The 23,521-nt window shown below is 56.0% G+C and overlaps 2 protein-coding genes across 4 annotated transcripts; one reads left to right on the top strand and one right to left on the bottom strand.

Annotated features, from left to right (window-relative positions):
• Positions 1–256: 256 nt before the first annotated feature.
• P3H4 (prolyl 3-hydroxylase family member 4 (inactive)) lies at positions 257–10,861 on the bottom strand. 3 transcript variants are annotated; one of them, XM_016931817.4, is made up of 9 exons: positions 10,692–10,830; positions 9,782–10,470; positions 9,460–9,612; positions 9,191–9,362; positions 8,035–8,163; positions 6,191–6,336; positions 5,128–5,211; positions 1,611–1,755; positions 257–1,303 (listed from the first exon to the last, which is right to left on the bottom strand). In XM_016931817.4, exons 1-9 carry the CDS (start codon positions 10,735–10,737, stop codon positions 1,281–1,283), a joined length of 1,587 nt encoding a protein of 528 aa, XP_016787306.3. In that variant the 5' UTR covers positions 10,738–10,830; the 3' UTR covers positions 257–1,280. The 3 variants fall into 3 exon arrangements, with proteins under 3 accessions (XP_016787306.3, XP_054526862.1, XP_016787307.3); XM_054670887.2 differs by having other exon boundaries at positions 739–1,303; positions 9,008–9,362; positions 10,692–10,861; XM_016931818.4 differs by lacking the exon at positions 1,611–1,755 and having other exon boundaries at positions 1,014–1,303.
• FKBP10 (FKBP prolyl isomerase 10) lies at positions 10,781–21,508 on the top strand. The gene is made up of 10 exons (XM_001144283.8): positions 10,781–11,603; positions 15,362–15,507; positions 16,391–16,580; positions 16,684–16,829; positions 17,512–17,701; positions 17,832–17,977; positions 18,571–18,763; positions 19,248–19,390; positions 19,955–20,118; positions 20,519–21,508. Exons 1-10 carry the CDS (start codon positions 11,359–11,361, stop codon positions 20,702–20,704), a joined length of 1,749 nt encoding a protein of 582 aa, XP_001144283.4. The 5' UTR covers positions 10,781–11,358; the 3' UTR covers positions 20,705–21,508.
• Positions 21,509–23,521: the final 2,013 nt, after the last annotated feature.

The following is a 23,521-nucleotide window of genomic DNA, read 5'->3' as shown; positions in this document are numbered from 1 at the left end:
TCTCATCTTAGAAATCTGAAACCATCGTCTTCCCGCCTGGGGAGGACTGTGTTCTCCCGCCCCCTGGTGGCAGATCTGCACACTGCGTCCTCTCTCACACAACCTTCAGCCCCAGGTGCAGAGGACCAGCCAGGGCCCAGATGGTGCCCCTCCGCCCCACATTTTACAGATGAGGGGACACAGGTGCGGAGAGAGGGAGGGAAGGACCTGTACCCTTACAACTGAGCTCCGGGGAGACGACCACGGGTACTATGACTCATTCAACAACAAACATTTATTGAGCACCTACTGGTCAGGGCCCTGGAACCACTAGACTCTTAGTCCAGTGCTCTTCAGGACCCTGGAGGACCCTCTGCAATTTGGCGTGAGATTCCAGCCAGCAGCTGGAAACTCCTCGTCCAGGAGACTGTCCAGGTGAGGAGCTCAGCAGTGAGGAGGGCGGACCCCATCAGCCCACTTGCCAACCTGCAATGCCACCACCATCCTGTGGTCCAGAGACATAGAAGTGGCAGGATGGGTCTGGGGTGCAGCACCCACGGGTGAGGCAGGATGGGGGCCCAGTCAGCTGTGTCCATCTTAAGTTTTTTTTTTTTTTTTTTTTTTGAGATGGAGTCTCACTGTCGCCCAGGCTGGAGTGCAGTGGCACGATCTCGGCTCACTGCAAGCTCCGCCTCCTGGGTTCAGGCGATTCTCCTGCCTCAGCTACGATTACAGGTGTGTGCCACCATGCCTGGCTAATTTTTGTATTTTTTAGTAGAGATGGGGTTTCACCATGTTGGCCAGGCTGGTCTTGAACTCCTGACCTCAAGTGATCAGCCTCCCAAAGTGCTGGGATTACAGGCGTGAGCCACCGTGCCGGCCCGTCTTGTTTTTTTTTTTTTTTTTTTTTTTTAAAGATGGAGTCTCGCTCTGTCGCCCAGGCTGGAGTGCGGTGGCGCAATCTCAGTTCACTGCAACCTTTGCCTCCCAGGTTCAAGCGATTCTCCTGCCTCAGCCTCTTGAGTAGCTGGGATTTCAGGCACCTGCCACCACACCCGGCTAATTTATGTATTTTAGTAGAGACGGAGGTCTCATCATGTTGGCCAGGCTGGTCTTGAACTCCTGGCCTCAAGTGATCCACCCACCTTGGCCTCCCAAAATGCTGGGATTACAGGTGTGAGCCACCGCACCTGGCCCATCTTAAGTTTTTAATAAATAGTTCTTGCTGCTGCCCAGGCTGGTGAGGGTGGGGCCATCGGCACCAGGCTTCCCAAGCTTGAGGGGTGTGGGGTGTCCCCTTCTCATGCGAGTTCAGGCTCTGGCTCTGAAAAGGAAAGGAGAAAGCACTGGGGTTGCTCCCCCACCCACTCCCAATGGGTGTCCAGGTGCTGTCCTGATGGGAGGTAGGGTGAGGCTTCCCCGGACAGGTCTCAGCTGGTCCCAGCTCCAGGGGAGATGCTGCACCACCACCCCCAAGCGGGACAGGGGTTGCCAACAGGCTGGAGACCCCTGGAGGATTGGCCCCGGCACCCACACACACCCTGGGCTCCGGAGCCCAGCGGGTGAATGCATCTGTCCCCAACCTCCATCCCAGGCTGCATCCCCACCCCCCAAGGACTCGTGTCACTGACCAGCCTCAGCCTCGTCACCCTTGGCATCCGGCTCCTGCCACCAGTCAGCATACATGCCCTCCTCGTAGTCACCCTCCCCCTCAAACTCAGCGTCAGATAGGGCATCCTCAGGCTCCAGGGGCGGTTCTGTCTCCTCCAGCTCCATCTAGAGTAGCACCACGGTTGTGGGAGAAACCGGGTCACAGTACGCCCAAACCCATATGGGCTCCCTTCCTGGCCAATGGGACTTCCCATCCCATCTCTCGGTCCCCAAAGCCCCTCCCCCTCCCCAGTCTCAAGATCTAATGAGACAGTCCTGAGGATTTTTCCCAAACTGCCCCTCCCTGAGTGGCTGCATAGGGCACCACCAGTAGAATTTGGTGTCAGCATAAACATCGCCCCTGCACAGCCCCACCTTTTAAGCATAAAGACCCTGGCAAGAATATTGCTAGTCCATGCATAATATTTGCTCATACTGTTTCCCTGCCAGGAACTACTGCTGTCCCCTGTGCCTGCGTAGCCCGCACTAATCCCTCCAAAGCCAGGCATCAGTTCCAGGCTGAGCCCTTGCTGGTGACTCTGGCTGGGCTGGAGACCTCCCCTGGTGCCGTGTGCTGCCCTCTCCAGCAGCAGTTTGTGCTTCCCCCACTAGACTGTGAGCGGCACGTGAAAGGGACCATGATTTCCTTTTTTTTTTTTTTTTTTTTGAGATGGAGTCTGCTCTGTTGCCCAGGCTAGAGTGCAGTGGCATGATCTCGGCTCACTGCAAGCTCTGCCTCCTGGGTTCACGCCATTCTCCTGCCTCAGCCTCCCCAGCAGCTGGGAATACAGGCGCATGCCGCCACTCCTGGCTAATTTTTTGCATTTTTAGTAGAGACCGGGTTTCACCGTGTTAGCCAGGATGGTCTCAATCTTCTGACCTCGTGATCCGCCAGCCTTGGCCTCCCAAAGTGCTGGGATTACAGGCGTGAGCCACCGTGCCCCGCCAGGACCATGACTTTCACTAACTTACTCCAGCCCCTAGTCTGGTGTCTGGCAAACCACAGGAAATAAGAGACAGCCGTCAAAATGGCTGCCATACGCCAGGCGTGGTGGCTCACACCTGTAATCCCAGCACTTTGGGAGGCTGAGGTGAGTGGATCATTTGAGGTCAGGAGTTCAAGACCAGCCTCGTCAACATGGTGAAACCCCATGTCTCTACTAAAAATACAAAAATTAGCTGGGTATGGTGGCACACACCTGTAATCCCGGCTACTCAGGAGGCTGAGGCAGGAGAATCGCTTGAACCTGGGAGGCGGAAGTTGCAATGAGCTGAGACTGCACCAGTGCACTCCAGCCTGGATGACAGAGCGAGACTCGGCTGTCATTCACTGTGCACCTACCAGGTACGGGCTCTTTATCAAGTGCTTTACATACTTGATCTCAGCCAGGCGCGGTGGCTCACGCCTGTAAACCTAGCACTTTGGGAGGCCGAGTCAAGCGGACCACTTGAGGTCAGGAGTTTGAGACCAGCCTGGCCAACGTGGTGAAACCCTGTCTCTACTACAAATACAAAATAAAATTGGCTGGACATGGTGGCGCATGCCTGTAATCCCAGCTACTCGGAGACTGAGACAGGAGGATCTCTTGAACCCAAGAGGTGGAGGTTGCAGTGAGCAGAGATCGCACCACTGCACTCCAGCCTGGGTGACAGAGTGAGATTCTGTCTCCAAGAAAAAAAAAAAGAAAAATACATACTTGAGGCCAGGTGTGGTGGCTCACACCTGTAATCCCAGCACTCTGGGAGGCCGAGGCGGGTGGATCACAAGGTCAGGAGATCGAGACCATACGGGGTAACACAGTGAAACCCCATCTCTACTAAATATACAAAAAAAATTAGCCGGGCCTGGTGGCAGGCGCCTGTGGTCCCAGCTACTTGGGAGGCTGAGGTAGGAGAATGGCATGAGAACCTGGGAGGCGGAGCTTGCAGTGAGCCGAGATCACGCCACTGCACTCCAGCATGGGCGACAGAGCGAGACTCTGTCTCAAAAAAAAAAAAAAAAAAAATACTTGATCTCACTTAATTCTTTCTCTTTTTTCGAGACAGAGTTTCAATCTGTCACCCAGGCTGGAGTACAGTGGCGCGATCTCGGCTCACTACATCATCTGCCTCTGGTTCAAGCGATTCTCCTGCCTCAGCCTCCCCAGTAGCTGGGATTACAGGTGCCCACCACCACACCTGAGTAATTTTTGTATTTTTAATAGAGATAGGGTTTCACTATGTTGGCCAGGCTCGTCTTGAACTTCTGATCTCAGGTGATCCCTCTGCCTCGGCCTCCCAAATTGCTGGGATTACAGGCATGAGCTACCATACCCGGCCAGATCTTGTGTTATTCTCACCACAACAATGTGAGATGGGCATGATTCTCCCCATTCAATGGATGAAGAAACAGAAGCTTGAGAGGTTGCCTGACACTTGTTTGGAGGCCACCCAACTGGTAAGTAATGGAGCCAGGTCTGGCTAGTTCCTCATCCTGGGTGCTGACAGTGTAGATTCTGCCCTCCTCCCCTGGGGTTGGATGGGTGGGGGCGTGGGGGCATGAACAAAGGAGAGGATACATAAATGAGCACTGAGCAGCAACACCTCAGAGAAATTAAGGCTGTCAAACCCTCACTTGAAATCAATGTTAATAGGGCCGGGTGCAGCTGCTCACGCCTGTAATCCCAGCATTTTGGGAGGCCGAGGCAGGCAGATCATGAGGTCACGAGGTCGAGACCAGCCTGACCAACATGGTGAAACACTGTCTCTACTAAAAATACAAAAATTAGCCAGGCGTGGTGGTGCACGCCTGTAATCCCAGCTACTCAGGAGGCTGAGGCAGGAGCATCGTGTGAACCCGGGAGGCAGAGGTTTCAGTGAGCTGAGATGACACCACTGCACTCCAGCCTGGGCGGCAGAGCGAGACTCCATCTCAGAAATAAATAAATAAATAAAAATAAATAAAATAAAATAAATCAATGTAATACAATACGGTCCTTCTGTCCTGAGGTCCTGCATTCATTCATTCACTGGTTCATTCAAACTCAGTTTCTGAGCCCAGGCTCTGTGCAGGATGTGGGAGAACAGGGAATAATGTGGCCCTGTGTCCTGCAGTGCGGTTCTCCTGGATACTGGCTGGAGAAGGGGGCCAGGGCTGAGATGGACCAGGGCTGCAATCACCCAGGTCCAGGCCACAGGTGGCCAGGGAGGCACACAGGTCAGAGTGGGCACTGCTAGCCCAGAACAAAGAGCCAGGGCATGCAGCAAGGGCTTCCTGGAGGAGGCACCATGTGAGCTGGGCCTGGGAGGAACAGGATTGAGACATGTACAGAAGGAGGACATGAGAATACTAAGGCTGGGGAAGGAACGGACAGTCTAGACAAGGAACAGGGAAACCTCTCTTCTTCACGACAGCTGACCACCAGGGGCTGGGGCTGAATTCTGGCACACTGGTGGCCCCAGGAAAAGGTCCAAGGTGTCCCCATCACAGCCCAATCCTGGAAAGCAGGAGGCACTCACCTCATCATCTGACTGCAGGTACATGTGGGTGAACTCCAGCAGCTCCCGCAGCTCGGCGGTCTGGTTGTGGTAGAGCATGGCCTCCTGGAAGGAGGGAAGGACGGGGTGGGGGGTGAGCCATACCCTGTTGCCAGATGGCAAGAAGCCAGGGCTCCTAGGATCTGGGCCCACTGGCCCTCTTCTAGCTCAAGGATCGGAGAATAGGTATCAGCTCACAAGCTAATCAGATCATCGTGGCTGCTTGGAACACTGGGTTAAGGATTCTGAGGGTTTGGTGACAAAGAGTCCCTCAATCGATTAGCAATGTCTGCCACTGACAAGGAAGGCAGGAGTGGCACCATGTGCCCCATATTTGCCAGCCTGGCCCTCAACTCCAACAGATTTCCTCCGTTGGTTACCTAGGGTGTTCCTGGGAAAGAGGGACAAAGGTCAGCAGTGAGGGTAATGAAGGTAGGGAGGGGAGCAGGCAGGAGTGGATGTGTACCTTCATACCTCCCTCGTCTGGACACTGCTGGTGAGGTGGCAGTACCACTGCCATTTTGCAGGTGAGGCAATAGATTAGGAAAGGGCCATGGTCTTCCCAGGACCACACAGCAGTGGGGCTGGGCTCTGAAGCCAGGACTCTAACCTCAACTCATATTCTTTCTTTCCATTTCCCATCCTGCCTTCCATGGAAGCCAGGAGTTTATTTTTTATTATTTATTTATTTATTTTTCTTTTGAGACGGAGTCTCGCTCTGTCACCCAGACTGGAGTGCAGCGGCGCGATCTCCGCTCACTGCAAGCTCTGCCTCCCAGGTTCATGCCATTCTCCTGCCTCAGCTTCCCGAGTAGCTGGTACTACAGGCGTCCGACACCATGCCTGGCTAATTTGTTTTTCTTTTCAGTAGAGACGGGGTTTCACCATGTTAGCCAGGATGGTCCTGATCTCCTGACCTCGTGATCCACCCGCCTCAGCCTCCCAAAGTGCTGGGATTACAGGCATGAGCCACCGCGCCCGGCCGCCAGGAGTTTATTTTTTACAAAGTGCATATCCAGCAAGTGCCCCAGAAAGCAGTGCCCACCTCCCGGGGCTGGAAGTCCTCCTCTTCCAGGCCCCAGCGAGCCCGGTGGAACCGGTAATACACCAGGTTCTGCTGCATGACGCTGTCCTTGGGGTCGAAGAGCATGTAGCTGGCAGCGCTGCGGGCAGCCTGGCGCACATCATTCACTGCAGCAGGACAGGGGTGAGGAATTGCTCCGGCACTTCCCCTTCAGAGTCAACCCCATCTTCCAGTTCAGTCCAGCACCCCTGCTACCCAGCCACCTTCCAGAATACCTAATGGGCTCCTTATCCCACCCAAGCATAATGCCAGCTAGCATGTAGTGGGCACTTACCCTATGCCAGGCCCTGACTAACTCATCTAAGCCTCACTGTTATTGTCTTTTTATTGTTTTTGAAACAGGGTCTCACTCTATCACCCTGGCTAGAGTGCAGTGGTGCAATTATGGTCACCTCAAGCTTGATCTCCCAGGCTTAGGTGATCCTCTCACCTCAGCCTCCTGAGTAGCTGGGATTACAAGCAGGCACCACCACACCCATCTAATTTTTTGTATGTTTTTGTTTGTTTTGAGACAGGGTCTTGTTCTGTCACCCAGGTTGGAGTGCAGTGGTGTGATCTCGGCTCACTACAGCCTCTGCCTCCTGGGCTCAAGCAATCCTCCCACCTCAGTCTCCCCAGTAGCTGGGACTACAGGCACGCGCCACCATGCCTGGCTAACTTTTTGTATTTTTTGTAGACACGGGGTCTTGTCATGTTGCCCAGGTTGGTCTCGAACTCCTGGGCTCAAGCCATCTGCCTGCCTGGGCCTCCCAAAGTGCAGAGATTACAAGTGTGAACCACTGTGCCCAGCCATGCTTACCTATTACTGTCATCCCCATTTTACAGTCAAGAAATCTGAGTCACAGAGAGGTTAGATAAATTGCTCAAGCTCACACAGCTGGAGAATGATGGCTCTAGTGAATTAGAGGCCCTTAGCCTCTCTGCTAACTGTACCCAGGAAGGGTCTCCTGGCCCCTGGGTTCTCAGCCCCTCTGCTCTGACTCCTGGCTCTGTCTGAATCTTGGCATCTCCGAGCTGCAGGAACACTGGAGGCTGTCCATTCCAGCCCCAGTGAATGCCAGGATCTCTCCAGTGAGGAGAGCCACAAGTCCTGGTGCCACTTTTTATTAGTCATGAGACTAGCCCCTTGCCCTATAAGCCTCAGTTTCCCCATCTGAAAAATCGGTCCAGTAATGCCAGCTGCATGGTGTTGGTGAAAGGACCACATAAGATAAAGTGACTTATAAACTCTCAAGTGTTGGCCGGGCGTGGTGGCTCATGCCTATAATCCCAGCACTTTGGGAGGCTGAGGCAGTGGATCACCTGAGGTCAGGAGTTCAAGACCAGCCTGGCCAACATGGTGAAACCCCATGTCTACTAAAAATACAAAAACTAGCTGGGCGTGGTGGCAGGCACCTATAATCCCAGCTACTCAGGAGGCTAAGAGAATCACTTGAACCCGGGAGGCAGAGGTTGCAGTGAGCCGAGATCGTGCCCCTGCACTCTAGCCTGGGCAAGAGTGAAACTCCATTTCAACAATAAAAATAAACTGTCAAGTGCTCTGCAGTTGTTGGTTGTCTAGTCATTTGCCCAAAAGACCCTCTTCTTCTCCCTGAGGCTGCTGTCTGTTCTCACTCAGAAGCCTCTCACCTGCCCCAGACTCCCAGGGTGCCTTCCCCATATTCCCACCACCCCTAGACTTTCCTCCTATCACCCAGGGTCCTCAATACTGAAGGAAAGCTCCCCACAACTCTGGGAGGCTCCCATGCAGTCCTCTCCCTTATCACCTCGTCCCCTGCCCAAGCCAGCCCACCCAGGGGGCTCACACTTATAGTAGGCAAACTGCAGGTAGTGGTACATGGTGGCCACGAACTTGTCCACGAAGTAGCCACCCACATTGGGGGTCAAATTGGCCTCACAGTCCACCTTGCACTGCAGGGACTCTGCAAAGAGATCTGAGGGTGGGAGGCAGCAGTGAGAGGCTGGCATTGCAATGAACATCTCCGTCCCCCCAGTGGAGAAGACTCTAAATCCAAGCTCTGCCTACTAAGCCAAGCTGCTTGTCCAGAAAATGTGTTGCTGTTGCAATCACAGGAGAGAATGTCTGTAAAGTGCTTGGCATACTATATGACAAGTGATGGTGAGGAAGATGACTGTGGGCTGGGCTGACTCACCACCCCCGCCACTCAACCACCACCCCAAGCCAGAGGGAGCCAGGGCATTCTGGGAGAGCAGCAGGTGAGGTCCAGAAATGGGGCAGAAGTCCAAACAGAGAAGCTAAAGGACAGTCTTTTTTTTTTTTTTTTTTTTTGAGACAGAGTCTCGCCCTGTTGACCAGGCTGGAGTGCAGTGGCGCGATCTCGGCTCAATGCAACCTCCTCCTCCCAGGTTCAAGCGATTCTCCTGCCTCAGCCTCCCGAGTAGCTGGGATTACAGGTGCCCACCACCACGACCAGCTAATTTTTGTACTTTCAGTAGAGATGGGGTTTCACCATGTTGGTCAGGCTGGTCTTGAACTCCTGACCTCGTGATCTGCCTGCCTCGGCCTCCCAGAGTGCTGAGATTACAGGTGTGAGCCACCACACCTGGCCAAGTACAGTCCTTTCTGCCCCTGCTCGAGGGACCCCAGGGTTAGAGATCCCAAGACTAGGTGTAATTTCTGGTTATCAACTGCTTTCTGCACACACCTGCTGGGCTACTCCTCACCGCTGCACCTTTGCATCTGCACTGCCCTCTGCCTGGAAGGCCTATGAACCCAAGCTTCCCAAACCCTTTAGGGATGTCACTGCCTCTACTCACTGATCCAGCCCCTTGGACACTCCCAGCTGGGGCCCCTGCACCCAGCGTCTTTCTCAACAGACAAGGCCTTCCTCCCGGCTGGCTCCTCCGCATTCGCAGTGCTCCACGTGCATGAAGGGGACATCTGCCTTACCGGGCCCTGTGGGTGAGAGGACCGCCCACCGTGGTCTGGGTGGCGGATACCTGCTATGGCCGGGTAGAAGTCCTTGAAGTCCACCTGCTCATGGGCCCCTTCACAGCCGGCCAGGCACCGGGCAAAGACTGCCAGGTAGTCTGCCAAGGCCCGCTCCATGTCCTCCGTGCTGCTGCGGAAATCCCCGCTGTTGTAGAGCTTCACAGCCCGGAGGAACACGGCCTGGAAGGGGCGTGGCAGGGGGAGTCAGGGCGCCCCCAACATCTCCCCTCCTCTACTAGCCCTCCTCTGCAAGCCTCCTCCTGACCCTCCACCCCACCTCGTAGGGCTGGGCCTCTAGGTCCGTGAGGGACTCGTCGGCGACGTCCAGCATCCCCCGATAGTAGTTGAGATACTTGGCGGTCAGCTCGTGCTTCGGGTTCCTCTGGAGGAAGGTGTAGGCCGCCGCCACCGCCTTCTCCAGCCGGTTAGCCTGGTCGGGGGGTAGGGGGTGGGGGAGCGGGTCAGCAAGACCGGAGCTCGCGGCCCCGAGCGCACGGCGGGCTTCGTGCCTCGGGTGAAGGTAACGCTCCTTCGACCGATCTGTGGGGAGCCACGACGCCCAGCCCGAGACAGGTCCCCGGGTGGGGGCAGGCTCCCACCTTGAACAGCGCGTAGTGCAGGTACTGGTAGGGCAGGCGGCTCTGGAAGTCACGCAGCAGCTGCCGCGGCGGGTAGGGCACCTGGAAGGCGGGCAGCGTCCGCTTGCAGCGCCGCAGGCAGGCGGCTCGCTCCAGGACGCGGCCGAAGAGCCGCAGCTCGCAGGCCCACTCGTCTGCGCGGCCGCCGTCGGGGTCGGGCTTGGGCGCGGGCGCGGGGCCGCTGCAGTTGGCGTGGCAGAAGGCCTCGCTGTCGCGCAGGAGCCGGTGCAGCCGCAGCGCCGCCTCCAGGTAGCGCGCGCTCTCGCGCCAGCTCTCTCCCTCGTACTGCTCCAGAGCGTGCCCGTAGGCCGCGGCCAGCGGCATCAGGTCCTCGGGCGGGAAGCCCCGGAAGCTGTACTTCTCGTACTGCGCCCCGGCGCTGCCCAGCAGCAACCACAGCAGCCCCCACGCCACCCGAGCCATGCCCGCCGCGCCGCCGGCTCCCCGGAGCTGAGCTGGCGGCCCCGCGGACGGAAGGGGACAGGGCCGGGCCCCGGGCGGGCGGCGCGCCCGCTGGGTCTTAGCGCCGGGCACGAGGCGGCAAGGTGGGGCGGGGCCTGGGTCACGACGTCTCCCCTCTTTTCCCAGAGGGTCCGATAGTGTCGTTAAGTCCTCTCCGTCGGCCCGGGCTCCTGCCTTGGGGGTGTCCCCTAGGTAGAGAATGAGTCGGGGAGCGCTTCCCGCCAGAGATGGGAAGCCCAGGAAGCCCCTCCCCATGCAAACAGTGCCCCCGCCTGAGATCAGGACACTGAGTGAGGGCCGCCTCCTCTGCGCTGCCCATACGAGAGGGAAGCCCTGGAGCCAGGCCTTCCGTCGCTGCGCCCTCCTGCACCCTCCCAGTGTCTCCCCCGCCCACGTCGGAGGCACACACCTGCTGTCACCTGCACACCTTGCGCTGCCACCACCCGCCGCTCCATCTCCGTGCCCGTCACATCCCAAGTCACAAAGTCCTTCTTGCAGTCCAGCTTTTGCGGGACCAAGCTGCTCTTCCCTGGAGATGCCTTCCCTTGGAGTACAGCTGGGGTCACGGATGAGCACGGAGATGCCTCTCACACTCCGCGGCTTCACCACCCACCTGGAGGGGACTAGAATTCTAAGTGCCCGCGAACGAAGCAAGGTTCATCTCCGCCCGGCTTTAGGACCCGGGGGCTCCGGAAAAAGACATTGAACTTTTTTTTTTTTCCTTTGGTGTCCACTCAGAGTTCTCATCTTTCCCGAGCCTCTCTCCCTGGCCAGGCCCCAGGTCTCGCAGCCAGGGATGGAGATGGGGGGAGGGGGAACCTGGAGTTCTTTGTAGTGCCTCCCTCAGACTCTAACACACTCAGCCTGGCCCCCTCCTCCTATTGCAACCCCCTCCCCCGCTCCTCCCGGCCAGGCCAGCTCAGTCTTCCCAGCCCCCATTCCACGTGGACCAGCCAGGGCGGGGGTAGGGAAAGAGGACAGGAAGGGGGGGAGCCAGTTCTGGGAGGCGGGGGGAAGGAGGTTGGTGGCGACTCCCTCGCTCGCCCTCACTGCCGGCGGTCCCAACTCCAGGCACCATGTTCCCCGCGGGCCCCCCCAGCCACAGCCTCCTCCGGCTCCCCCTGCTGCAGTTGCTGCTACTGGTGGTGCAGGCCGTGGGGAGGGGGCTGGGCCGCGCCAGCCCGGCCGGGGGCCCCCTGGAAGATGTGGTCATCGAGAGGTACCACATCCCCAGGGCCTGTCCCCGGGAAGTGCAGATGGGGGATTTTGTGCGCTACCACTACAACGGCACTTTTGAAGATGGCAAGAAGTTTGATTCAAGGTAACCCCGGTTGGGCGCCCCCGGATTCACCACTCCGTCCCCTGAACCCGGGGTCCTGTTTCCTTGTTGCCTCTTTTAAGCTCTGCATCCCAATACTCTAACCTTAGACAGCACCCCTGGGGCCTCCCAGACACCCATCTCCCCAAAGATACCCTCCTGCCCCCACTTCCAAACCCTCACTTCTCAAAGGATCCCATTTCTTTCTCACAAGCTCTCCACATCCCGGAAAGGACTCGATAATCAAGGTGAACTGCCTTGTGTAGTTACCAGGGCTGTATTTAATGACCTGATGGAGAGGGGTGTTCTGATCTACAGTGTTGGGGGGAAGGGAGTGGTCCCTGCTGCTTAAGAATCCTGGGATGGTCTATCAGCCTGGACGCCGTACCTTTCCACCCACCCTGACTCCCCTTCTGGTTCCACTGTTTTCAGTGCCTTTGTGGTCAGAGAAGAGGGAATAGAACTTTTTTTTGGAGGGGGTGGGAGTTTTCAGCGGCTGGTGGGCAGGGAAAAAGGCTGGTGGGTATTATAAGAAGACAGCCGGCTGGACCTGGGGGTAGCGCATGGCTCCCTGCGGAGGCCCTGTCTGTCTACGTGTCACACAGTCGGACATGCCACCCTGGGCTCCTTGGAGGAATTTCATTCCTCCCTCTCTGGTTCTCCTGGAACCTTCATCTCTCTCCATTTTAGGTACACCAGGCCAGAGGCACAGGCCGCCCATTTTTGCCAGCCTTGGGGTTTGTAAGGTGGCCTCCTGGTCTGATCCAGGCCTTTGGTCTGCCCCAGCAAGTCCACTTTTGTTAGCGGGCACAGGGCAGGGCTGTATGCCAGCCTCAGGGGTAAACCTAGGGTCCCAGTTACACACAGACCCCACAGCACACTGAAAGAAGTCAGTGTTTCTTAGACCCTCCTCTGAAACACACAACTCAGCCCACAGGAAATTAGTGGCCATGACTTCAGAGGCAGGCATATATTGGGGTAAGCCTACAAACTCCAAGAGTCCCAAGACCCTGGTTCAAATCCAGGCTATGACCATGGACAGAGAATTTTGTCTCTTTAGGCATCACTTTCCTTATCTGAAAAGTGGAGACAAAAACAGGACCTACTTGCTAAGGCTGATGTTAGGACTCCAAGGACATGGATGAATGAACGTAGGCTTCTCACAGGGCCTGGCAGTCCTCCAGCCAGTTCAGCACACATTAACATTGACCCTGAGGAAAACCGTATGACCTGATGCTGTGGAACTTGTAGAAACTTAATGCAGAGCTTAAGCCTTCATAACAACACTGAGAAGGAAACAGTCCAGACTTAAAACCTGTCTGCTTGGTGGGCAAATTCAGATATAGGGTAGTAGCCAGAAGTGCAGCCCTGAGCCCTTGACTGCTAGGAGTGAGGCAGGGGTTGGGATTTAGGGTTGTCGTCCCTGATGGGGACTCTGGGAGCCCAGCTCATGAGTGTTGAGCTTGGAAAACTTTTTGTTTTTTAGCCGGAGGCTCACTCTGTCACCCAGGCTGGAGTGCAGTGGTGTGATCTCAGCTCACTGCAACCTCCGCCTCCTGGGTTCAAGCAATTCTCCTGCTTCAGCCTCCCAAGTAGCTGTGATTACAGGCGCATGCCACCACGCCCAGCTAATTTTTGTTTGTTTGTTTGTTTTTGTTTTTTGAGACAGAGTCTCACACTGTTGCCTGGGCTGGAGTGCAATGGAGTAATCTCAACTCACTGCAACCTCCGCCTCTGCCTCCCAGGTTCACGTGATTCTCCTGCCTCAGCCTCCCGAGTAGCTGGGATTACAGGTGCACGCCACCACACCCGGCTAATTTTTTTGTATTTTTAGTAGAGAGGGGTTTCACTATGTTGGCCAGACTGGTCTCGAAAAAGGCGGGCGGGTATTATAAGAAGACAGCCAGCTGGACCTGGGGGTAGGGCATGGCTCCCTGCGGAGGCCCTGTCTGTCTACGTGTCACACAGTCAGACATGCCACCCCAGCCTCGTGATCCGCCCACCTCGGCCTCCCAAAGTGCTGGGATTACAGGCGTAAGCCACGGCGCCCAGCCTTAATTTTTCATATTTTAGTAGAGATGGCGTTTCACTATGTTGCTCAGGCTGGTCACAAACTTCTGAGCTCAGGCAATCCACCCTCCTCAGCCTCCCAAAGTGCTAGAATTACAGGCGTGAGCCCCCGCGCCCACACAACTTAGAAAACTTTTTTTTTTTTTGAGACAGAGTCTTGCTCTGTCCCCCAGGCTGGAGTGCAGTAGCGCGATCTCTGCTCACTGCAAGCTCCGCCTCCTGGGTTCACACCATTCTCCTGCCTCAGCCTCCAGATTAGCTGGGACTACAGGCGCCTCCACAATTTTTTTTGTATTTTTAGTAGAGATGGGGTTTCACCATGTTAGCCAGGGTGGTCTCCATCTCCTGACCTCATGATCTGCCCGCCTCGGCCTCCTGCGCTCGGCCAGAAAACTTTCTTAACCCATGGCCCCTTCAATTAAAAAAAAAATCTCCCATCCTCACTTTACTTCTGAAAACTTAAAATAAATTAAAAGTGTATATAATTGACTGGGCACAGTGGCTCACTCCTGTAATCCCAGCACTTTGGGAGGCCCAGGCAGGCAGATCACTTGAGGCCAAGAGTGACCAGCCTGGGCAACATGGCGAAAGCCCTCTCTACTAAAAATACAAAAATTAGCCAGATATGGTGGTGCATGCCTGTGATCCCAGCTGCTACTTCGGAGGCTGAGGCAGGAGAATCGCTTAAACCCGGGAGGTGGAGGTTGCAGTGAGCCGATTGCACCACTGCACTCCAGCCTGGGTGACAGAGCCGAGACTCCATCTCCAAAAATACATATGTATAAGTAAAAATAAACACATTAATTAAAAGTGTATAACTAAAAACAAACAAAAGCCATGGCACTTTTAGAATAGGCTTTTTTTTTTTTTTTTTTTTTTTTTTGAGAGGGAGTCTCACTCTGTCGCCAGGCTGGAGTCCAGTGGCGCGATTTCGGCTCATTGCAACCTCCGCCTCCCGGGTTCACGCCATTCTCCTGCCTCAGCCTCCTGAGTAACTGGGACTACAGGCGCCCGCCACCACACCTGGCTAATGTTTTGTATTTTTAGTAAAGACGGGGTTTCACTGTGTTAGCCAGGATTGTAGAATAGGCCTTTTCAAAATGTGAAACCAGCTCCCACCCCACCTCTGCTCTCCCGTCTTTTCCTTGGAGAGCCAATAGTATAATGGCAAATTTTAGAACTCAGCTGACTACATATTAGCTGTGTGACCTTGGGCAAGGCACTGAGTCTCTCAAGTCTCCATTGCTCTCATAAGAAAAATGAGAACAAGAATGCCCACCTCACAGGGGAGAGAAAGAAGATATGGAATGTAAAATGCCAAGCATTTAATCCCATATAGTAATGCTCCTCTGCCCCTCCGTGCTGTACCTACCACTCCCCACTTGCTGTCAGCAAATAGTAGCAGCCATCAGGCCCTTGCATCCCACCCAACTCTGTCCCAGGGCAATAGCAGCCCTTGTCCTCCTCAGGGACTTGCCTTTCACAACAGTCCGTTCTCTTAAGGTGGGCGTCATGGCCGACCTAGGAGGGGGACTTGAAAAGGAGGTGAGAAGTGTGTGTGCGTATCCACACCTGGGTATAGGGAGGGGGGATTGTGTGCGTGTGTGCAGGCACACCTGTGCATCTATGCCACCATGGGCAGTGTGTGTGTGTCTGAGGTCACTGTATCCCATCTGTCCCTCCCCCCCCAGCTATGATCGCAACACCTTGGTGGCCATCGTGGTGGGTGTGGGGCGCCTCATCACTGGCATGGACCGAGGCCTCATGGGCATGTGTGTCAACGAGCGGCGACGCCTCATTGTGCCTCCCCACCTGGGCTATGGGAGCATCGGCCTGGGTGAGAAGGGCTGGGGCACAGGCCGGGGGTGGAGGAGACCACGAGGCAGAATCAGGGATCCTGGGGTGAGAAAACTGAAGTGCGGAGATGAGGAGTGACTTGCCCAATGTCACACTGTGCACGCAGTATGAAGAGTGGCAGCTCTGGCTGGGGCAGTGGCTAACATATATGGTCCCAGAGTTTTGGGAGGCCGAGGTGGGAGGATTGCTTGAACCCAGGAGTTCCAGACCAGCCTAGGCAACATAGTGAGACCTCGTCTCTACAAAAAATAAAATAAATTATCCAGGTGTGGTGGTGTGTGCCTGTAGTCCCAACTACTCAGAAGGCTCAGGTGGGAGGATTGCTTGACCCCGGGAGGCTGCAGTGAGCCATGATCATGCCACTGAATTCCACCCTGTGTGACAGAGCAAAACCCCATCTTTTTTTCTTTTCTTTTTTTTTTGAGACAGCATCTCACTCTGTTGCACAGGCTGGAGTTTAGTGGTGCGATCTCGGCTCACTGCAACCTCAGCCTCCTGGGCTCAAGCAATCCTCCCTCTCAGCCTCCCAAATAGCTGGGACTACAGGTGCACACCACCACACGTGGCTAATTTTTTGTATTTTTAGTAGAGATGGGGTTTCGCCATGTTGCGCAGGCTGGTCTTGAACTCCTGGGCTCAAGCCACCCACCTGCCTTGGCCTCCCACGGTGCTGGGATAACAGGCATGAGCCACTGTGTCCGGCCCCCTATCTCTTAAAAAAAAAAACAAAAATAGTGGCATCTCTGTCCCTGGTTTGGGTCTCTTGGTGCTGGGATGAGAGGAAGGGGAATAACAGGGCCCTGGCTGGGATCGTGGTTGGCAGAGCAGAACTCTGAGACCTCCACGCTGCTGCGCCCTCACAGCGGGGCTCATTCCACCGGATGCCACCCTCTACTTCGATGTGGTTCTGCTGGATGTGTGGAACAAGGAAGACACCGTGCAGGTGAGCACATTGCTGCGCCCGCCCCACTGCCCCCGCATGGTCCAGGACGGCGACTTTGTCCGCTACCACTACAATGGCACCCTGCTGGACGGCACCTCCTTCGACACCAGGTAAGGGGCTGGAGGGGAGCCCTGAGGCACTGGGGACTGTGGCATGGGGAGCGGGAATCCGGGGCCCAGCCTGCCTCTCCCACCTCCACCTCATTTTCTGCAGCTACAGTAGGGGCGGCACTTATGACACCTACGTCGGCTCTGGTTGGCTGATCAAGGGCATGGACCAGGGGCTGCTGGGCATGTGTCCTGGAGAGAAAAGGAAGATTATCATCCCTCCATTCCTGGCCTATGGCGAGAAAGGCTATGGTGAGGGTGGGCAAGGACACAAGGGGAAATTCCGCAGAAGAGGGAAAAACCAGGCCTCCACATACAGTTGCTCAGGTTGTATACTGCACGAGGGCACCCAACCAAGGACTCAAGGTGGGATGAAATCTACCCTTGGTGCTACTAAGAAGCGGTGCTTTGGCCGGGCGCGGTGGCTCACGCTTGTAATCCCAGCACTTTGGGAAGCCAAGGCGGGAGGATCACGAGGTCAGGAGATCGAGACCACGGTGAAACCCCGTCTCTACTAAAAATACAAAAAAATTAGCCAGGCGTGGTGGCAGGCGCCTGTAGTCCCAGCTACTCAGAGAGGCTGAGGCAGGAAAATGACGTGAACCCGGGAGGCGGAGCTTGCAGTGAGCCGAGATCGCGCCACTGCACTCCAGCCTGGGTGACAGAGCGAGACTCCATCTCAAAAAAAAAAAAAAAAAAGAAGGGGTGCTTTATTCTGATTCACACGAAGGCTCAGTATGAGCCGGTGGTGGCCCTGGGGAAAACCCAGCTCAGGCCTTACTGGAGGAGCAAGAAGCAGGGCTGCTGATGGGCGGGAAAGGGCTCTGGAGAGTGGGGCTAGTGTCTTGCATGGTGCCCACTGGGCCTTCCTGAGTCAAGAAGGAGCCTCGGCTTGCTCCCCAATTTTATGGTTCAAGCCCTATCCCTTCCCCAGGGACAGTGATCCCCCCACAGGCCTCGCTGGTCTTTCACGTCCTCCTGATTGACGTGCACAACCCGAAGGACACTGTCCAGCTAGAGACACTGGAGCTCCCCCCCGGCTGTGTCCGCAGAGCCGGGGCCGGGGACTTCATGCGCTACCACTACAATGGCTCCTTGATGGATGGCACCCTCTTCGATTCCAGGTCAGGAGGGTCTTGAGGTGGGAGGGCGGGGGCTGGGTGAAACGTGGACGAAGCTGGGGGTCACTCTGAGCTGCCTGGAAGGGGAGGGCCCCTTTGACTCCCTTCCTGGCCCTCCCGCCTTGTATTGCAGCTACTCCCGCAACAACACCTACAATACCTATATCGGGCAGGGTTACATCATCCCCGGGATGGACCAGGGGCTGCAGGGTGCCTGCATGGGGGAACGCCGGAGAATTACCATCCCCCCGCACCTCGCCTACGGGGAGAATGGAACTGGTAGGGGCATTCCCCAGCCACCACCTCAGCTCCTCCTCCGAACTGCCCATTGTGTCTAGGCCACCCCCTCCCACAGTGGGATTCCAGGCACCACTCGGCCCCTCTCATCACAAAAACATGCATGCAGCTTACATCTGGTCACCCCATCTGATTCCTGCCACACAGACTCCATCGGTTTCCTCCAGGGCAGCGCCCCACTTCGCCCCTTCCGCAGTGGAGAAGGGCAGCCAAGTTTGGGGAGGGAGGGTGGTTATGGAAAAACAGAACCAGCATACCCCCAGGACCCAGCTGTGCTGGGAGCCTCAGTGTCCTCACCTGTCAAATGGGCAAGCCATGCTGATCCGCAGGGTAAGTTACTGGGAGTTTGCAAGACGGTGAGTGGAAAAGGGCTTTCTTACTGGAAAGCTGCCTTCCCCTGCCCCCTGCCCCAGTGAAAGTTTGTTAGAATTGACTCTGGACAAACATCCCATCCCATCCTCCTTTGGATCCTCAGGGTCGGGAAGGGGTATCAGGTCTAGGGACCTCCATGGAGAGACCTCAAGTAGCCTCTCCTATTGCTCTGAGCTGACCACACTCCCCCATTCTGGCCTCAGGAGACAAGATCCCTGGCTCTGCCGTGCTAATCTTCAACGTCCATGTCATTGACTTCCACAACCCTGCGGATGTGGTGGAAATCAGGACACTGTCCCGGCCATCTGAGACCTGCAATGAGACCACCAAGCTTGGGGACTTTGTTCGATACCATTACAACTGTTCTTTGCTGGACGGCACCCAGCTGTTCACCTCGTGGGTCCGGGGTGGGGCCGGGACTGGGCAGGTGGGTGGGCACAGGCATGGGGAGTCCTCCTCAGTGCACCCCCGATGCCTGCTCCTCCCTCTTGGTCCTCGAGCGCCAGGGGAGCATTCAACCTCTTGCTGCTTCTGTAAGTCCCCATCTCGGAGCATGTCGAGGAGATGAAATTCTCTGCTTCGCAGGGGAAGGGAAGGTGAAGCCAACATTTGGGGGAGAACTGCTCTTTCTATTTCACAGAGGGGAAACTGACGCAGGGAGCCATGAGCCCTCGAGGCCACACTTTAGGGGGCAGAGGCAAGATGAGAAGGGAACCCCACGTCTGCACAGCTGGGCCCCTGCACTCTGCTGCGTGGCCCAAGTCACCAGTGGGAGTAACTCCGGAACTGAGGGCTTGTTCTGGGCCCACCTCAGAGGGAGAGGGGTGTGCGCTGGCAGGGGACAGGGTGGCTGCTGACCTGGGCATCTGCTCTCCCCCAGGCATGACTACGGGGCCCCCCAGGAGGCGACTCTCGGGGCCAACAAGGTGATCGAAGGCCTGGACACGGGCCTGCAGGGCATGTGTGTGGGAGAGAGGCGGCAGCTCATCGTGCCCCCGCACCTGGCCCACGGGGAGAGTGGAGGTGAGGGGCTGAGACCATAATCTTTTTTTTTTTTTTTTTTTTTTTTTTTTTGAGATGGAGTCTGACTCTGTCACCCAGGTTGGAGTGCAGTGGTGTGCTCTCAGCTCACTGCAACCTCCACTTCCCAGGTTCAAGTGATTCTCCTGCCTCAGCCTCCCGAGTAGCTGGGATTACAGGCACCTGCCACCGTGCCCAGCTAATTTTTGTATTTTTAGTAGAGACATGGTTTTGCCATGTTGGTCAGGCTGGTCTTGAACTCCTGACCTCAGGTGATCCACCCGCCTTGGCCTCCCAAAGTGCTGGGATTATAATCATGAGCCACTGCGCCCGGCCCGAGACCGTAATCTGACTGGCATCTGTCCCTTTTGCTCCTGCCCATTGTGGGTCTGATGGCTGGTGGGAGGAGTCAGGAATGCCTTCGGGATGGCTCCTTAAACATCCCATGCCCCGCTCTCCAGCCCAGCCCCAGGAGGGGAAACTGGCCTGTGGGCTGGGAAACAGTGAAGCCAGGCCCAGACCCTGGCCTGACTAGGACCCCTCCCTTCTCTCCTGCCCTCCCTCCAGCCCGGGGAGTCCCAGGCAGTGCTGTGCTGCTGTTTGAGGTGGAGCTGGTGTCCCGGGAGGATGGGCTGCCCACAGGCTACCTGTTTGTGTGGCACGAGGACCCTCCTGCCAACCTGTTTGAAGACATGGACCTCAACAAGGATGGCGAGGTCCCTCCGGAGGAGGTGGGTGAAGGTTCAGTCCTAATAGCCATGCCCACGCAATCCCCGCACCCAGGAAGCATCGAGGAAGAAGACGTCCCCCGTCCGGACTGCCCACCCGCCCTGGTGCTCCTGCCTGCGCTGAGTCCCACGCCTCAGGCTCCTTGTCCCTGCTTTTTCCTGGGCACACATGCAGGCTGTTCCCTACCTGAGACCAGTCACAGACTATCCCCCATGCCACGCCTCCACCCCAGCCCCCACCAGGACCCCAGCACCAGTGCCTTTCCCAGCCCTTCCTGAGTTACAGGGTGCGGGGGAGCCTGGGAAAAAAGAAGAAAAAGAAAGCACTCACTGGCCTCCACCCGGGGCCCCTCCCAAGGCCATGACCCTCACTGCCCGCTCCCCCGGCTCTCCCCTCCCCCAGTTCTCCACCTTCATCAAGGCTCAAGTGAGTGAGGGCAAAGGACGCCTCATGCCTGGGCAGGACCCTGAGAAAACCATAGGAGACATGTTCCAGAACCAGGACCGCAACCAGGACGGCAAGATCACAGTCGACGAGCTCAAGCTGAAGTCAGATGAGGACGAGGAGCGGGTCCACGAGGAGCTCTGAGGGGCAGGGAGCCTGGCCAGGCCTGAGACACAGAGGCCCACTGCGAGGGGGACAGTGGCGGTGGGACTGACCTGCTGACAGTCACCCTTCCTCTGCTGGGATGAGGTCCAGGAGCCAACTAAAACAATGGCAGAGGAGACATCTCTGGTGTTCCCACCACCCTAGATGAAAATCCACAGCACAGACCTCTACCATGTTTCTCTTCCATCCCTAAACCACTTCCTTAAAATGTTTGGATTTGCAAAGCCAATTTGGGGCCGGTGGAGCCTGGGGTTGGATAGGGCCATGGCTGGTCCCCCACCATGCCTCCCCTCCACATCACTTGACACAGCTGAGCTTGTTATCCATCTCCCCAAACTTTCTCTTTATTTGTACTTCTTGTCATCCCCACTCCCAGCCCCTATTCCTCTATGTGACAGCTCCCTAGGACCCCTCTGCCTTCCTCCCCAATCCTGACTGGCTCCTAGGGAAGGGGACGGCTCCTGGAGGGCAGCCCTACCTCTCCCATGCCCTTTGCCCTCCTCCCTCGCCTCCAGTGGAGGCTGAGCTGACCCTGGGCTGCTGGAGGCCGGACTGGGCTGTAGTTAGCTTTTCATCCCTAAAGAAGGCTCCTTTCCCTAAGGAACCATAGAAGAGGAAGAAAACAAAGGGCATGTGTGAGGGAAGCTGCTTGGGTGGGTGTTAGGGCTATGAAATCTTGGATTTGGGGCTGAGGGGTGGGAGGGAGGGCAGAGCTCTGCACACTCAAAGGCTAAACTGGTGTCAGTCATTTTTTCCTTTGTTCCAAATAAAAGATTAAACCAATGGCCTTAGGGTGTCTTTTGGAACAGGTTGAGGGGCAGGGGGGAATGGCTAGGGGATGAAGTGGGGGTTGTGGGAGGCCTTTAGACCCAGAGATTGGGGAAAAAGTTAAACCAGGCTGTTTCCATGGCCTCATTAGCTCCAGACAGCATGTCCCCAGGTCAGGGGCTCCCCATCTGGAGGTTTCCTGCCTGCCCTGGGCCTAACCTGGGGTCTTCGCTGTGGGAAGGGAGCCCTGCTCTGTGGAGGGGGTGAATGTGTAAATGGGGGAGGCCTCCAGCAGGGTGTGGAGAGATGATCCTCATCCTCCAATTGTCCCCACTGAATGGGAAAGACAAGGTCCCTGACCTCAAAACGCAACCTACAAAGTTCAAGGATTAAATTAAACCACACAAGTCAGATTATCCTTTTCCATAGATCATTTCCAATACTATGATATTCCCATCTCTCCCTGCTCCTGGCCACCACCTGTTACCACCTGCCCACCCTTCTCCCTCTTGCTAGGGGAAAGGTAATGGAGTTCAGATCTCCAAAGTGTCTTGCAGGAGGACTTTAGCCACCAACCAGGCCATCTGTCCTCGCTTGCCTGGTATGACCCGAGCATTCTGAGGACGGGGTGGGGACTTAGGAAAGAAAATGACAGGACTGGACTCATACAGCAAACTGCCCCCATCAGCACTTCTTGCCCAGGGTCCCCTAAGAGACATGACTGCTCCCCACGGGCAATGACCGACATTCTCTGGCCCCGAAGCATCCAGAAAGCTCCTTGATTGAAGTCTTTTTTTTTTTTTTGAGACAGGGTCTCGCTCTGTCACCACAGCGCAGTGGTATGATCTCAGCTCACTGCAACCTCCGCCTGCCAGGTTCAAGTGATTCTCCTGCTTCAGCCTCCTGAGTAGCTGGGATTACAGGCACGGGCCACCAAGCCCGGCTAATTTTTGTATTTTTAGTAGAGACAGGGTCTTACCATGTTGGCCACACTAGTCTCAAACTCTTGACCTCAAGTGATCTGCCACCCTGGCCTCCCAGAGTGCTGGGATTACAGGCGTGAGCCACTGCGCCGGCCAAGAAAGCTCCTTGATTAAAGTCTGGAAGTGGTTACTAACCCAGCCTCAGATGGTGGCCACTCCCTCCTCCCAAAAACGAATGGAACAGGCCTGAAGCAGAGAAATGCAGCAAAAGGCATGGGCTTTGGTCAGAAACATTCAAATCCTGGCTCCAGCTCCTAGCTATGGAGTTTGGGCAAGTTACCCATCCTGCCTGAGCCATCTGGAAGCAGGAGGAGCTGCACCTACTTGTGGGGTCATTGTGAGGGTCAACTGGCAGGCACCCAAGTGCCCAGAGTGGCACCTGGGACACCGCAGGCCTTCAGTAACATCTGTATTACCTCCCGCTTCACATCTGCAGAATAACAGAACTTTCCAACGGCTAGCCGAACACTGCAGGAAGGGTGCTGGTGATTTCCTCTAAGGCTAAGAAAATGCTGAACTGGCTCTTCAGGGTCGGCCCAATAACGCAAGACCACAGTGCACACATCACTTGTTTCACCTTGGCACAGTCTCCCTCAGGTCCCTGCTCTAAATTCCCCTTTTCAGGTCATCCACTTTAGTGGCCCCGACCCATAAGAGGAGGGGAAAGGAGAGCCTAGGGCATAGGGGGACAGCCACACACGAATGCATCCCCTCAGGGATCCCTAAAGAGGGGGCTCTCAGACAGGGTTGCCTCAACCCCACCGATCCCAAATGAATTTCAAGTTTGATGGCTGAATCAGAATAAAGTCAAACCACTGTAGGCTAGAACATACCCTTTCAGCCCCACGCTGAACCAGACAGACACAATCAGGCTGTGCTCGGATGGGGTCTCAGGCCAATTTGTGGTGGTTCTCAAACTGTGTTCCTAGAAGCATCCCATGTGCCCCCAGGGCCAAGAGGTCCAGGTTCTACCCCCACCCACATCCCCTGAATCAGAGCAGCTTTTTTTTCATTTTAAAAATTTTGATCTGTTTCACACATTATA

The sequence above is a fragment of the Pan troglodytes genome, chromosome 19 (assembly GCF_028858775.2).
Source record: "Pan troglodytes isolate AG18354 chromosome 19, NHGRI_mPanTro3-v2.0_pri, whole genome shotgun sequence".
Taxonomy (NCBI): Eukaryota; Metazoa; Chordata; class Mammalia; order Primates; family Hominidae; genus Pan; species Pan troglodytes.
This window is presented reverse-complemented; position numbering and strand designations above follow the sequence as displayed.